The 10599-nt window shown below is 48.0% G+C and overlaps 2 protein-coding genes and 4 non-coding genes across 6 annotated transcripts; 5 read left to right on the top strand and 1 right to left on the bottom strand.

The window, feature by feature from the left end:
* The first annotated feature begins 705 nt into the window (after positions 1–705).
* LOC136528310 (small ribosomal subunit protein uS10-like) lies at positions 706–2953 on the top strand. The gene is made up of 3 exons (XM_066521254.1): positions 706–938; positions 1071–1184; positions 2581–2953. The coding sequence occupies exons 1-3, from the start codon at positions 809–811 to the stop codon at positions 2721–2723; spliced, it is 387 nt and encodes a 128-aa protein (XP_066377351.1). The 5' UTR covers positions 706–808; the 3' UTR covers positions 2724–2953.
* Positions 1293–1382, top strand: LOC136530111 (small nucleolar RNA SNORD36). The gene has a single exon (XR_010777612.1). It is a non-coding gene; the product is annotated as a small nucleolar RNA SNORD36 (small nucleolar RNA).
* Positions 1524–1608, top strand: LOC136530098 (small nucleolar RNA SNORD36). Its single transcript, XR_010777601.1, has one exon. It is a non-coding gene; the product is annotated as a small nucleolar RNA SNORD36 (small nucleolar RNA).
* LOC136530122 (small nucleolar RNA SNORD36) lies at positions 2042–2121 on the top strand. Its single transcript, XR_010777617.1, has one exon. It is a non-coding gene; the product is annotated as a small nucleolar RNA SNORD36 (small nucleolar RNA).
* Positions 2374–2447, top strand: LOC136530131 (small nucleolar RNA SNORD36). The gene has a single exon (XR_010777626.1). It is a non-coding gene; the product is annotated as a small nucleolar RNA SNORD36 (small nucleolar RNA).
* Positions 2954–4695: 1742 nt separating the features above from the next.
* Positions 4696–8805, bottom strand: LOC136527910 (3-phosphoshikimate 1-carboxyvinyltransferase 2-like). The gene is made up of 8 exons (XM_066520768.1): positions 8410–8805; positions 7266–7507; positions 7017–7170; positions 6530–6744; positions 5852–5969; positions 5424–5634; positions 5246–5307; positions 4696–5134 (listed from the first exon to the last, which is right to left on the bottom strand). Exons 1-8 carry the CDS (start codon positions 8713–8715, stop codon positions 4916–4918), a joined length of 1527 nt encoding a protein of 508 aa, XP_066376865.1. The 5' UTR covers positions 8716–8805; the 3' UTR covers positions 4696–4915.
* Positions 8806–10599: the final 1794 nt, after the last annotated feature.

The raw sequence follows: 10599 nt of genomic DNA, 5'->3' as shown, positions 1-10599 counted from the left end.
CCTTTTTTTCCTTTTCTGTTTTATAAACCAATCACATCTAAACCTTAATGTGGTGTTATGCTGCTACCATTTGTTAAGAAACAATTCAAGAAAAATAGTGAGGATTGTTATGAACTCACTAGCTGCCCTGTTCGTTTCGCTGAAGAGCCAGGCTGAAAAGTACTGTTCGCTGATTTGTTGTGAGAGAAAAATATTATACCATTCCTGATAAGTCTAAGCGAACCGAATTGCAAGAACTTGCATAGACAACATGGAAACGTCCTTTTTTTCATTCCGGAAAAAAAAGTACAGGGGGACCATATTTGAAGCATGCTTGTCGATTCCGTTCGACGAGGTGAAAAACAACGAACTCTTACGTCGTCCTGGATTCCTGGAAGTCTTCAGAACAAACACACACACACACGCGCTATTTTCACAATATAAATCAAATTTGAACACCCAAAAAGAAACGAATTCAGCTCCTCTGGTTCTGAATTCTGAACTTGAGCAGTGGCTGACTGGGTGGCCGCCTGGCCCGGCACGCCGGCCCAGTGTTTTTTTCTTTCTTTTTGCGACGTGGCCCCGTGCTCTTTGACAGCCCACTCCCCACTGTCGACGATGCTCCGATCCAACAGCCAGATCAGCTCAGCCACATCCAACGGCCACGCGGGGTCTCTCGTCCACCTCCCCGCCTCTACATAAACCCCGCCTCCACGCGCGCCTCAAAACCTAGCACTCTCCGGCTCCGCCGCCACTTCTCTCCTCCGTCTTCCACGAGGCGAAACCCTAGCGCCCGAGTCCCACCCCAGCTCCCCTCCTCCCACGAGCCATGGCGGCGGATATGGCGTACGCGCCGCCGATGAAGTCGGGCAAGGCCGGGTTCGAGGCGGGCCTGATGGATCCGCAGCACAGGATCCGCATCACGCTCTCCTCCAGGAGCGTCAAGAACCTCGAGAAAGGTACGGCCGCTATCAGTCCATGCTCCGTTGCGTGACGATGGATGCCATTTCCTTTGTTCGTTTCTGCGGCATCGGGTTGGAATCGAATAACTTACCTCGTGTTTCTTTGCGGCGCTGCGGCGTTTTGAGCAGTCTGCGGCGATCTGGTGAAGGGCGCCAAGGGCAAGGACCTGAAGATCAAGGGCCCCGTGCGGATGCCTACCAAGGTGCTCCACATCACCACCAGGAAGTCTCCCTGTGGCGAAGGTGACCTCTCCTTCCTTTCCCCTCACCGCCTCACGTTCATAAGTGTAGGTCTCGAATTGCCTGTTGTGATGGATATTGAGAGATGTGAATTGCGATGAATGGTATGCTGAGCAGATGATGTTAACATCTACATCGACTGATATCTTTCGGGGATCTCTGATGTCCAAAAAAAATCGAGCTTTTTAAAACTGATGCTTAGCATATTGTCACCGGGAAAGTTTCATCTTCATTTATGGAACATGTTGTATTCATGTGTATCAATACTGTTGGTAGAAGAGCATTTGTGTGGTGTCATACTCTTAGGATAAGGTCTTGTTGTTTATGGTTAATTGGTGGGCTGAGCATATGATGTTAACTAGGAGATGCTGCTGAGATATTACATCATTGAAGTCTCTAAAACCGAGCTTTTTAAAACTGATGCTTGGCCTATGATAGTGTTTAGTTTAGTGTGGAGGTCATTCTAGTTATTGCATGGTTTCAGGTAAACATAGAATTACTTGCTGTTTGATCATAGAATAGTTTAATGCTGGCTGTTAAAGAATCTTTTCATTTTGGCCTGGCTCAAATTTAGCATGCAGCGTTTAGTCTGGAATAGGCTATATGCCCAGAGTAGACTTGGTGGTGAAATATTGTGACCCAATTTTGGGCATACAGAGCCTTCTTTCCTGGTTTTCTACAGTTGATGAATATATTTAGTTATTGGATGTGTCATTGATACGTTTTTGCTACCCTTAAGAGCCTTCTATATCCTAGAAAGTTTAGTGCAATATACCTAGCATGTACTTCCTTTTAGGACCTTATCCAATCAGTCTAATTCACCGGATTTAATGTGTTGGGCTTGCTGTTTGTGATGGGCTAACCCTATGACGCCAGACAAGTTAATCCTGAGATTTTCTCTGAGGACTTACAAATTCGAGCTTTTTAAAACTGATGGTTGGCCCATTCAATGCTTTCGCTGTTAAAACGTTTTCAGTTCAATACACTTTTCCAGTTTTGAGTCATGTTCTAAGTTTCTTTTTATTGATGTGATCTGCATTTTGTTGGCCTTGAGCCCTACTGTGATGCTATGCAAATTTTAGTATTTCTTGGCCTGTCATTTTGCTGCATTAGATGGCCCTATATCTTGAAGATTAATATAGGAGTTATGTCAATCTTTGGAGGATAATTTTGTTGTTTTGTCAACATGCTGAGCAGATGATGATGCAATATGTTTATACTGATATACTTGATGTCTCAAAATCGAGCTTTTTAAAACTGATGACAGCATGTTAGTTCATCCTTCAATTTCGGTTCTTGATGTTTCTTGTTATCCTCGTGCCAGGATTTCTTTTGGGATTTCACTTTGTAAGCAGATTATTCTTGATGCAATTATTGATAATTGTCTTGACTATTTCAGGTACCAACACCTGGGATCGCTTTGAGATGAGGATTCACAAGAGGGTGATTGATCTCATCAGTACACCAGACGTGGTCAAGCAGATCACCTCGATCACCATTGAACCAGGTGTGGAGGTGGAGGTGACTATCAGCGACGCGTAATGTGGTAGCCAGCATCTTATCATTTTGAAAGGATTATAAATGCAGTTGAACACGATGTATTCAGTTTCTAGTGAGAAAACTTGGTGTAACAGAGGAATTCCCTCCTAATCGATAAGTTATTCACATCAGAGTTCAGTCTTATTGATGTTTTGCAACACGCTATGGGTGTAGCCTGTTTCAATGGATGTTAGTGCATGAATGGAAAATGGTTAATGGATGCTCTCCCCTAATGCTTTGCTTTTCTCATGAATCTAGATTCTTGTTGATGTTTCGCTGCCTTACACTCTATCAAGTATGTTTATCAGATGAATATGAGTTGCCTGTTTCTCTAGATGTCATAGTTGAATGAGTATGTGTTGGTATGAATCTGAGTTGCCTGGTTCTCTAGATGTCAACAGTTGAATGAGTATGTGTTGGTAGTCTCTGACTATAAATACTTGCCTTGTTTGGCTGAAAGTACTGTTGGCTGATTTGTTGTGAGAAAAAAAATAATGTTCGTTGATTGAAAAAGTACGGCTTATAAGCCAAGCGAACATGACGTTATTGGTTTTACATCTCTGGGTTTATCGTGTTCTTTTGAGGCTAGCATGGGCAGTGAACGTGGAGATATGCTCACCTTGATTGCTTGTTGGTTCCAGCCAGACTTATTCAATCAGCCAACAGTGTTTTTCTCTCACAACCAGCCTAAACCAACCAGCGAACACGCCGGCTATGTGGTGAATGACTTGACAATGTCATCTGACTCATCACCAACAACGTAATGGCAACGGAGGCACTAGCGCCCGGACATACAGCGCCCACAGCGTGTTTGGATGCAACTCTCAATCCTAGTGAACCGGACCGTGGCCTAGCTCCTAGTCACAGGTCCACTGCAACCCGCCTCCTGTTTGCCTTCGCCCCACATCACGTGCGCACTCCGTCCCCTGTCTCTGCACCCGCCGGTTGCCCCCTAACCCCCCCCTTCTCCCCGCGCGGGCTGCACTCAGGAGCCGGGATGAGCAGCACGCCCCTAGCACGCCCCGATCGTAGCACCCTCGTTTGTTGGCACCCCGACGCACCGTGTGCCCCATCCACCAGTCCTCGGACCGAACAAATAAAACACTTACAACATGAATGCAACATAGACCAAAGATGAAACATTTGGCAACATGTTTTTGCAACATGTGTGTGAAACACATGAAACATTCAAAATAAATAAAATACTTGCAACATGAAACCACTTGCTGCAACATAAGACTGAAACGGCTGAAACATTTGGAACATATTGTTGCAACATATGGAACATCCAGATAAAAAACGATGGTAACATATGTTGGAAAATAGATGAAATATTTTGAACAAACGCTTGAAACATGTCTCTAGAAAAAACCTTGCAACATATGCAACATCCCTCAATCTACTTTTGTAATATTAAGACAAATTGCAACATACATCTGAAACGCCTGAAACACTTGAAGCATGCATATGCAACATAGGCGAGGGGAAGGCCAGACTGGTCGATTCCGGCCGTCGTGGTCGGAGCCGATGGCAAACCGCGGCGTGCGAGCACCACCAGCACTGCCCACGCTCGTGGGTGCCCTTGGCTCGACCGGGGAAGGCCTAAGGCGCCACGGCACATGCGCCCCAGTGGCCATGGCAGGGTCAGCGACATGCACGACGACGACAGGAGACAGACGGACGGACGAACGGACGACGAGGGATCGATCGACACAAGGTGTCTGGGACGGGTGCTCGGTGTGGTGGGGCAGGGCGCGGAAACGGACAGGCACGCGTTGGGGCAAGGGGCGCGAACACTGAGCGGCCACGCTACTTTAGGGCCTACGGATAAACACGAAGGAGTTGAGGGTGGCAGATAAACACGAAGGAGTCGGGGATTTTGCTTTTTATCTGGGTCTGCTCCTTGGAGCCGGGGTCCGGACGGTAGTCACGCACGGACGCACGAGTTGGATCATTTATGTAATAGCAAACGTGATAACCACTGAAACGTAATTTGTTCTTATTCCGAAAGCACTCTGTAAGCGAATTTTGGTGTACAATACACAATCTCAAGAATTGTGTCATAGAAACATTCCCGCAAAAGTTTGACGCAAAAAAAATCCAGCGAAAGAGAAACAAAACAAAAAAAGAAAGTATTTCCTCAGCACATGCCTAGCAAGACCACTTCAATCCCTCTGCGTGGGAGCATCACACACCTAGTTCTTGACGAATGTGCTCAACACATCGAAGTAGTCGGGGAAGGTCTTCCGGGTGCACCCAGGGTCCCGGATTGTGACGGGGACCTCGGCGCAGGCGGCAAGGGAGAAGGCCATGGCCATCCTGTGGTCGTCGTACGTGTCGATTGCCGTCACGTTCAGCTTCTCCGGCGGTGTGATGATGCAATAGTCCGGGCCTTCCTCCACAGATGCTCCCAGCTGGTGGAAACACAAACAGCAGCTGAGGATGAACCAACCGCAGGCAAGCGCAAGAGGCAGCAAGCTGTGGAAAGAAAGACGACATGAGACCTGTGAAGCATGTCATTTTACCTTGGTTAGCTCCGTCCGGATCGCAACCATCCTCTCGGTCTCCTTTACTCTCCAGGAAGCCACTGCCCAAGAGCAATAGCTATTAGTGAAGCGTAACCAGAACCATGCCTTGAATGTTACTCCGTATGAAGTCTTGTCATGTAGAACAGGCATGGTTGTAGGGCAGAGAATGTTTTACCATCTCTGATAGCTGTTGGGCCATCGGCAAAGAGGGCAACCACAGCGAGAGTCATGGCGACATCAGGCATTTTGTTCATGTTGACATCAATAGCCTTGAGGTGTTTCCTCCCAAATGGCTGCCGTGGTGGGCCAGTGACGGTTACGCTGGTCTCGGTCCATGTAACCTTAGCTCCCATCATCTCCAGTACCTCTGCAAATTTGACATCACCCTGCGGTATTCAGCAAATTAATAAGTAACGGAGACAGCATAAGGAGCACATTTTACAGGACTGTTTAGTTTGGTGTGTTTAACAAGTTATTACATAAATATCCACTCACCGAAGTATGTCTATTTGATATTTGCAGATGATTATGTTATTTAATGACTCTGAGAGCAATGTCGAGACCAAAAGAGCAAAAGCAGTTAGCATTACGGCAAAGCTTTACCTGCAAACTGGTGGTGCCACAACCTTCAACAGTCACGGTTCCTCCAGTAATTGCAGCACCAGCCAAGAAATAGCTTGCACTTGAGGCATCACCTTCAACATAGGCATTTTTGGGGGACCTATTGATTGCAAAGCAAAAGAAGGTTTAGTTTAGGGAAACCGCTAATTAACATATGAACTGATTTCAGTAAAATGAACTAAGGGAAGCATGTTAGCTAACAACATGGATATGTCCTAAAAAAATAGAGGAGCAGGTTCACACATCACAGACGGAGCACAAAAAATGAAAAAAACCAATCAAGTGGCTTTTCCTGAAAAAAAAAGGTATCCAAGCCAATTGCCAAGTAGCTAAGTCGTGCTACCTAGACTGTCTCTTATAAACCAAGTTTCAAGAGGATGCGATTTCTGGTGATATCAACAGTCTACATAGTTGTTCCCTCTGTATAACTAGGTGACTACTAAATAGGCATTGCTTGGTTATTTTGGTTAGCGTTATTGACTCCAATAGACTGGCCATATTCCAACTGATTAAGTAACTTACACAGTCAATACTCAGTACTAGTTTTTTACCCTGCAACGATTTTAGCCTACGGTGCATATATTCAAATATGGATGCATCTGTTTGGCAAACTGAAAACTGAATTGTTGACATCAAAGTGAAATAAATTACAAAGCTTACTTGTATTTTTGACCTCCCTTAATGTAGAATCTGTCCCAGCTATCAGAATGCTCTGCTTTCACGCCAAAACGCTCCATCAATCTCAATGTCATTTCGACATAGGGAATGGAGATTAATTTATCAATGATTTCAATCTCCACATCCCCTAGAGCCAAAGGAGCAGCCATCAGCAAGGCACTCAAGTACTGACTGCTGATGGAGCCAGAGAGCTTGACCTGTACAATGTAACAGTGGTAAGAGTTAATTCATGCTAAAAACATATATTATTAGACTAGAAAACAGGAAATGCCCCCAGAAGATGGAAATTAAGTTGCTAAAGACATGCCAAGTATTACTTCATTGAGCTTAATGGAAACATGGTTTGCTAGTTAGGGATGACCATTTGAAGGTTATTCAGATCAATCTATGTTTTCCTTACAAATGCAAAAGCTCGAAAATAGTTGTACCATTTACAGAAGAATGTAGCATGTGGCCCTTAGTAACTAACCTTGCCACCAGGTAGCCCTCCAATTCCATTGATACGAACGGGTGGGCAGTCAGTGCCAAGGAAACAATCAACGTCCGCACCAAGCTGCTTCAATCCGACAACCAAGTCGCCAATGGGTCTCTCCCTCATTCTTGGTACTCCATCAAGCACGTAACTGAAGTTGAAAAACCAATGCCCCATAAGCCACGACACATACCCATGGACTTCATACTAACTTCAACAAGTACTGTAGGAGAAAAAAAAGCATACGTTGCATTTCCACCAGCAGCAGTAACAGCTGCTGTCAATGGCCGCATTGCAGTTCCAGCATTCCCCAAGAAGAGCTGCACTTCCTCTTTAGCGTCCTCAACTGGGAACTTTCCACCACAGCCAACAACAACAGCTCTTTTGGCAACTTTGTCTGCTTCGACAGAGAGCCCAAGAGTGTTCAAGGCCCCGAGCATGTAGTGGACATCCTCACTGTTCAACAGGTTATCAACCACTGTTGTCCCCTGATCAAAGATTAGAAAACATAATTAACAAACAAGAAGCTATTTTTTTTCTTTATTAACAAGTTCTTTTTTGAAATCCTCAATAAGAAGTAATCAATGCTAGTTTTGTGACAAAATTTGTTAAAAAGAACGTTAAGGATCATCAATACTTTTTTTGAACGTAAAGGACATCATGATGACAGCATAAGATCAACCCTTCAGGGCTAGTTTGTTGCACCCAAATTTCATAGCAGAGCTCACCAAACACCAAGAGACAGCATGGCATCCTAAGAAACAATAGTCCGGCATAGCAAGAATCCCCTGTTTAGTGTTTACACATCGATCACCTAAAACCTGAATAAAAGCAGCAGGGGGGACTGGCTATGAAACGAGCCAACAAACTACTGACCTCCAGTCTCATCGATCGAGCAACTACAATGAGAATTAGTATTCAATGACAAACTGAACATTTTTGCTATCAAGTTTGTTAACAGCAATGTAAGGGACCCTGGGTGGTTCATCCTTTTTATCATGATGGCAGTAAAAGATCAACCTTTCAAGGCTGGTTTCCTGTATCAAAATTTCACAGCAGATCCCACCAGAGAGCATGGCATCCCAAGAATGAGTAGGCCGATAGGGTATCAGCCACTTTTTTTTAGTGTTTATTTACACTTTTTTTACTGTATTGATTGACCATCTTAAGCCAAATACAAACTACCAAGACAAAGCAGGGAGCTAGGCTTGTAGTGCATCTGATCGGGAGATCGACTACACCGAGAATCCGTTCTATTCGACAAACAAAACATTCAGTATATAGCAGAGAAACAGGGCAGCAGCAAACCCCCTGTAAAATCTCATCTCCACACCGCACCCAAATTCCAGTTGGCCATGAAGGGAGAGAGGGAGGGCCGTCCCCTACTTACCTCGGACAGGGCGGCGAGCAGGAGGATCCGGTTGGACAGCGACTTGGACCCGGGCAGCTTGACGGTGCCGGAGATCTCCTTGATGGGCTGCAGCACGATCTCCTCGGCGCCCGCCTGCACCGCCGGGGCCGCCGCCGCCGCTGCGGGGACAACGCGGCGCCCGCGCGCGCGCAGCCCGCGGATGGCGGCGGGGGCGGGGGCGGGGCGGGGGCGGGCGGACGGGCGCGCCGCCGAGCTCGGGCGATGGTGGTGGTGGCGCCGTCCCGCGGCGAGGTCCAGCGACACAGTGGCCGCCATGGCCGCCATTGCCAACGACGACGCGGGTTGGTGAGGGGTAGAGGTGCGCGCGCGGGATTGGTGAGGGGGCGGGGGAGGGGGGGTTGGTTCGGCTCGCGGTTGGTGGCGTGGACGGGGGACGGGGGAAGAAGAAATACGAGAAGGGTAATGGAAACCGGTGAGCGTGCGCGCCGCGGTGCTACTGCCACCAACCCCCGCGACGCGACGCGACTTGCTGGGGGCCGCTGCTGCGGACTGCAATACGGTACGGGCTGGTCCAGTCCGGGTGGCAGTTCGGTGGAGAGGGTGAGAGAGACAGAGTGGTTGGTGTAGGCGAACGGATCGGGCCGGAGTTGCACGGCACAGGTGTGCAGTGTGCTGCAGACGAAGCAGGAGCGCCAGCACGGCACTAGCGCGGCCAACGGCCGTCCGGTGGCCTCCGTCAACAACTGTTGTTATTGACATGTCTTTGTTTCACTGTTCTCCCTATCGAGCTTCGCCTACCTTGTCCTCCTACCCGCGACCGCGTCTTCTTGTCCACAATTGCCCAACCGGCCTTACCTGATGGCTGATACTATAATGATATGTCTCAGGCGAGCGTTCCCTGACTCTCGTCCGGACACGGGTCCTATCTCTCTTGGGGGAAAAAAAAAATCCCCGCTCGCTGATCCGTGTATCTGTTCGGTGTCCGAAATAGCTTGGCTGCTCATCCGTTCGGTCCCTTCCCGCACCACGCGTTCGTCAGCTACTGCGCCATGCCCTCCCCGTCTCGTTGGCCACGCCATGCGGCAGTCCCAGTTACCTGCACCGCTCGCTTCCCTCGTGGTCCGCCAGTCCTCCATCGCCGTCGCGCGCACCGCTGACCCTACCACGGCCGCTTGGGGGCGCAGATGCCGTGGCACCTCAGGTCTTCTACGGCCGAGCCAAGGGCACCCATGGGCGCAGCCGATGCTGGTGGTGCTCGTGCGCCGCGGCTCACCGCCGGCTCCCACCCAGATGTCCGAAATCGACCGGCCCGGCCTCCCCTCCCCTATATTGCATATGTATGTTTCAAATATTTCAGACGTTTCAGAAGTATGGTGCAATTGTTTCATCTTGATGTTGTAAAAGTAGATTAGGGGGAATGTTGCACATGTTTGTATATGTTGCAAGTGGTTCAGAGGCATGTTGCAAGCGTTTGTTCAAACTGTTTTCATCTATTTTCAGACGGATGTTGCAATCGTTCTTGATCTAGATATTGCATATGTTCCATACATATGTTGCAACAATATGTTCCAAATGTTTCAGTTGTTTTCGTCTTATGTTGCAGCAAGTGGTTTCATGTTGCAAGTGTTTTATTTGGATGTTTCGTGTGTTCACACTCATGTTGCAAGTGCATGTTTTAAATGTTTTATCTGTTTTTAGTCTTATGTTGCATTTATATTGCAAGTGTTTTATGTTGTTTGGCCGGGGACGAGCCGGGGGCTGGTGGAGGGGGCACGCGGCGCATCGAGGGGCCGACGGATGGAGGCGCTGGGGGCGACGGACGGGGGTGTTGCGGGTGGGGGTGCTGGGGCGTGCTCGTCCTTGGCCGCTCATCCCGGCTCCCGAGTGTCGCCCGCATGGAGAGTTGGAGAGAGAGTTCAGGCCAAGATTGCAAAAACTAATGGCGTAATACTCAATCAATCCACAAAGGAACGGATGGATCAGAATGCCAAATCCGCGATAGAAATAATCTTTAAACACGACCAATTCATCACCGCAGGGGTAGGAAAGCTCTCACCCCGAGCAGGACACCATCCCGCCGTCACCCTATCCGGTAGCACGCTGTCCACCACCAACTGGTTGAGTGCCACCTCGTTGTTGACAGAGCTCACCCGTTCCTCGGCGCAATTGAGCTCGCACGATGCCCTGCTCGAGCTGCTATGGTTTCTC

The sequence above is a fragment of the Miscanthus floridulus genome, chromosome 19 (assembly GCF_019320115.1).
Source record: "Miscanthus floridulus cultivar M001 chromosome 19, ASM1932011v1, whole genome shotgun sequence".
NCBI classification, from domain to species: domain Eukaryota; kingdom Viridiplantae; phylum Streptophyta; class Magnoliopsida; order Poales; family Poaceae; genus Miscanthus; species Miscanthus floridulus.
The sequence above is the reverse complement of the archived record's forward strand: the minus strand, read 5'-3'. Positions and strand labels throughout refer to the sequence as shown.

Coding starts and splice junctions, on each gene's coding strand:
- LOC136527910 (XM_066520768.1), bottom strand. CDS start 8,715: ATGGCGGCCATGGCGGCCACTGTGTCGCTGGACCTCGCCGCGGGACGG. Junction 5,308..5,423: donor CCCAACAGCTATCAGAGATG/GTAAAACATTCT, acceptor GCTCTTGGGCAG/TGGCTTCCTGGAGAGTAAAG. Junction 5,135..5,245: donor TCCGGACGGAGCTAACCAAG/GTAAAATGACAT, acceptor TGTTTCCACCAG/CTGGGAGCATCTGTGGAGGA.
- LOC136528310 (XM_066521254.1), top strand. CDS start 809: ATGGCGGCGGATATGGCGTACGCGCCGCCGATGAAGTCGGGCAAGGCC. Junction 939..1,070: donor CGTCAAGAACCTCGAGAAAG/GTACGGCCGCTA, acceptor CGTTTTGAGCAG/TCTGCGGCGATCTGGTGAAG. Junction 1,185..2,580: donor GAAGTCTCCCTGTGGCGAAG/GTGACCTCTCCT, acceptor TGACTATTTCAG/GTACCAACACCTGGGATCGC.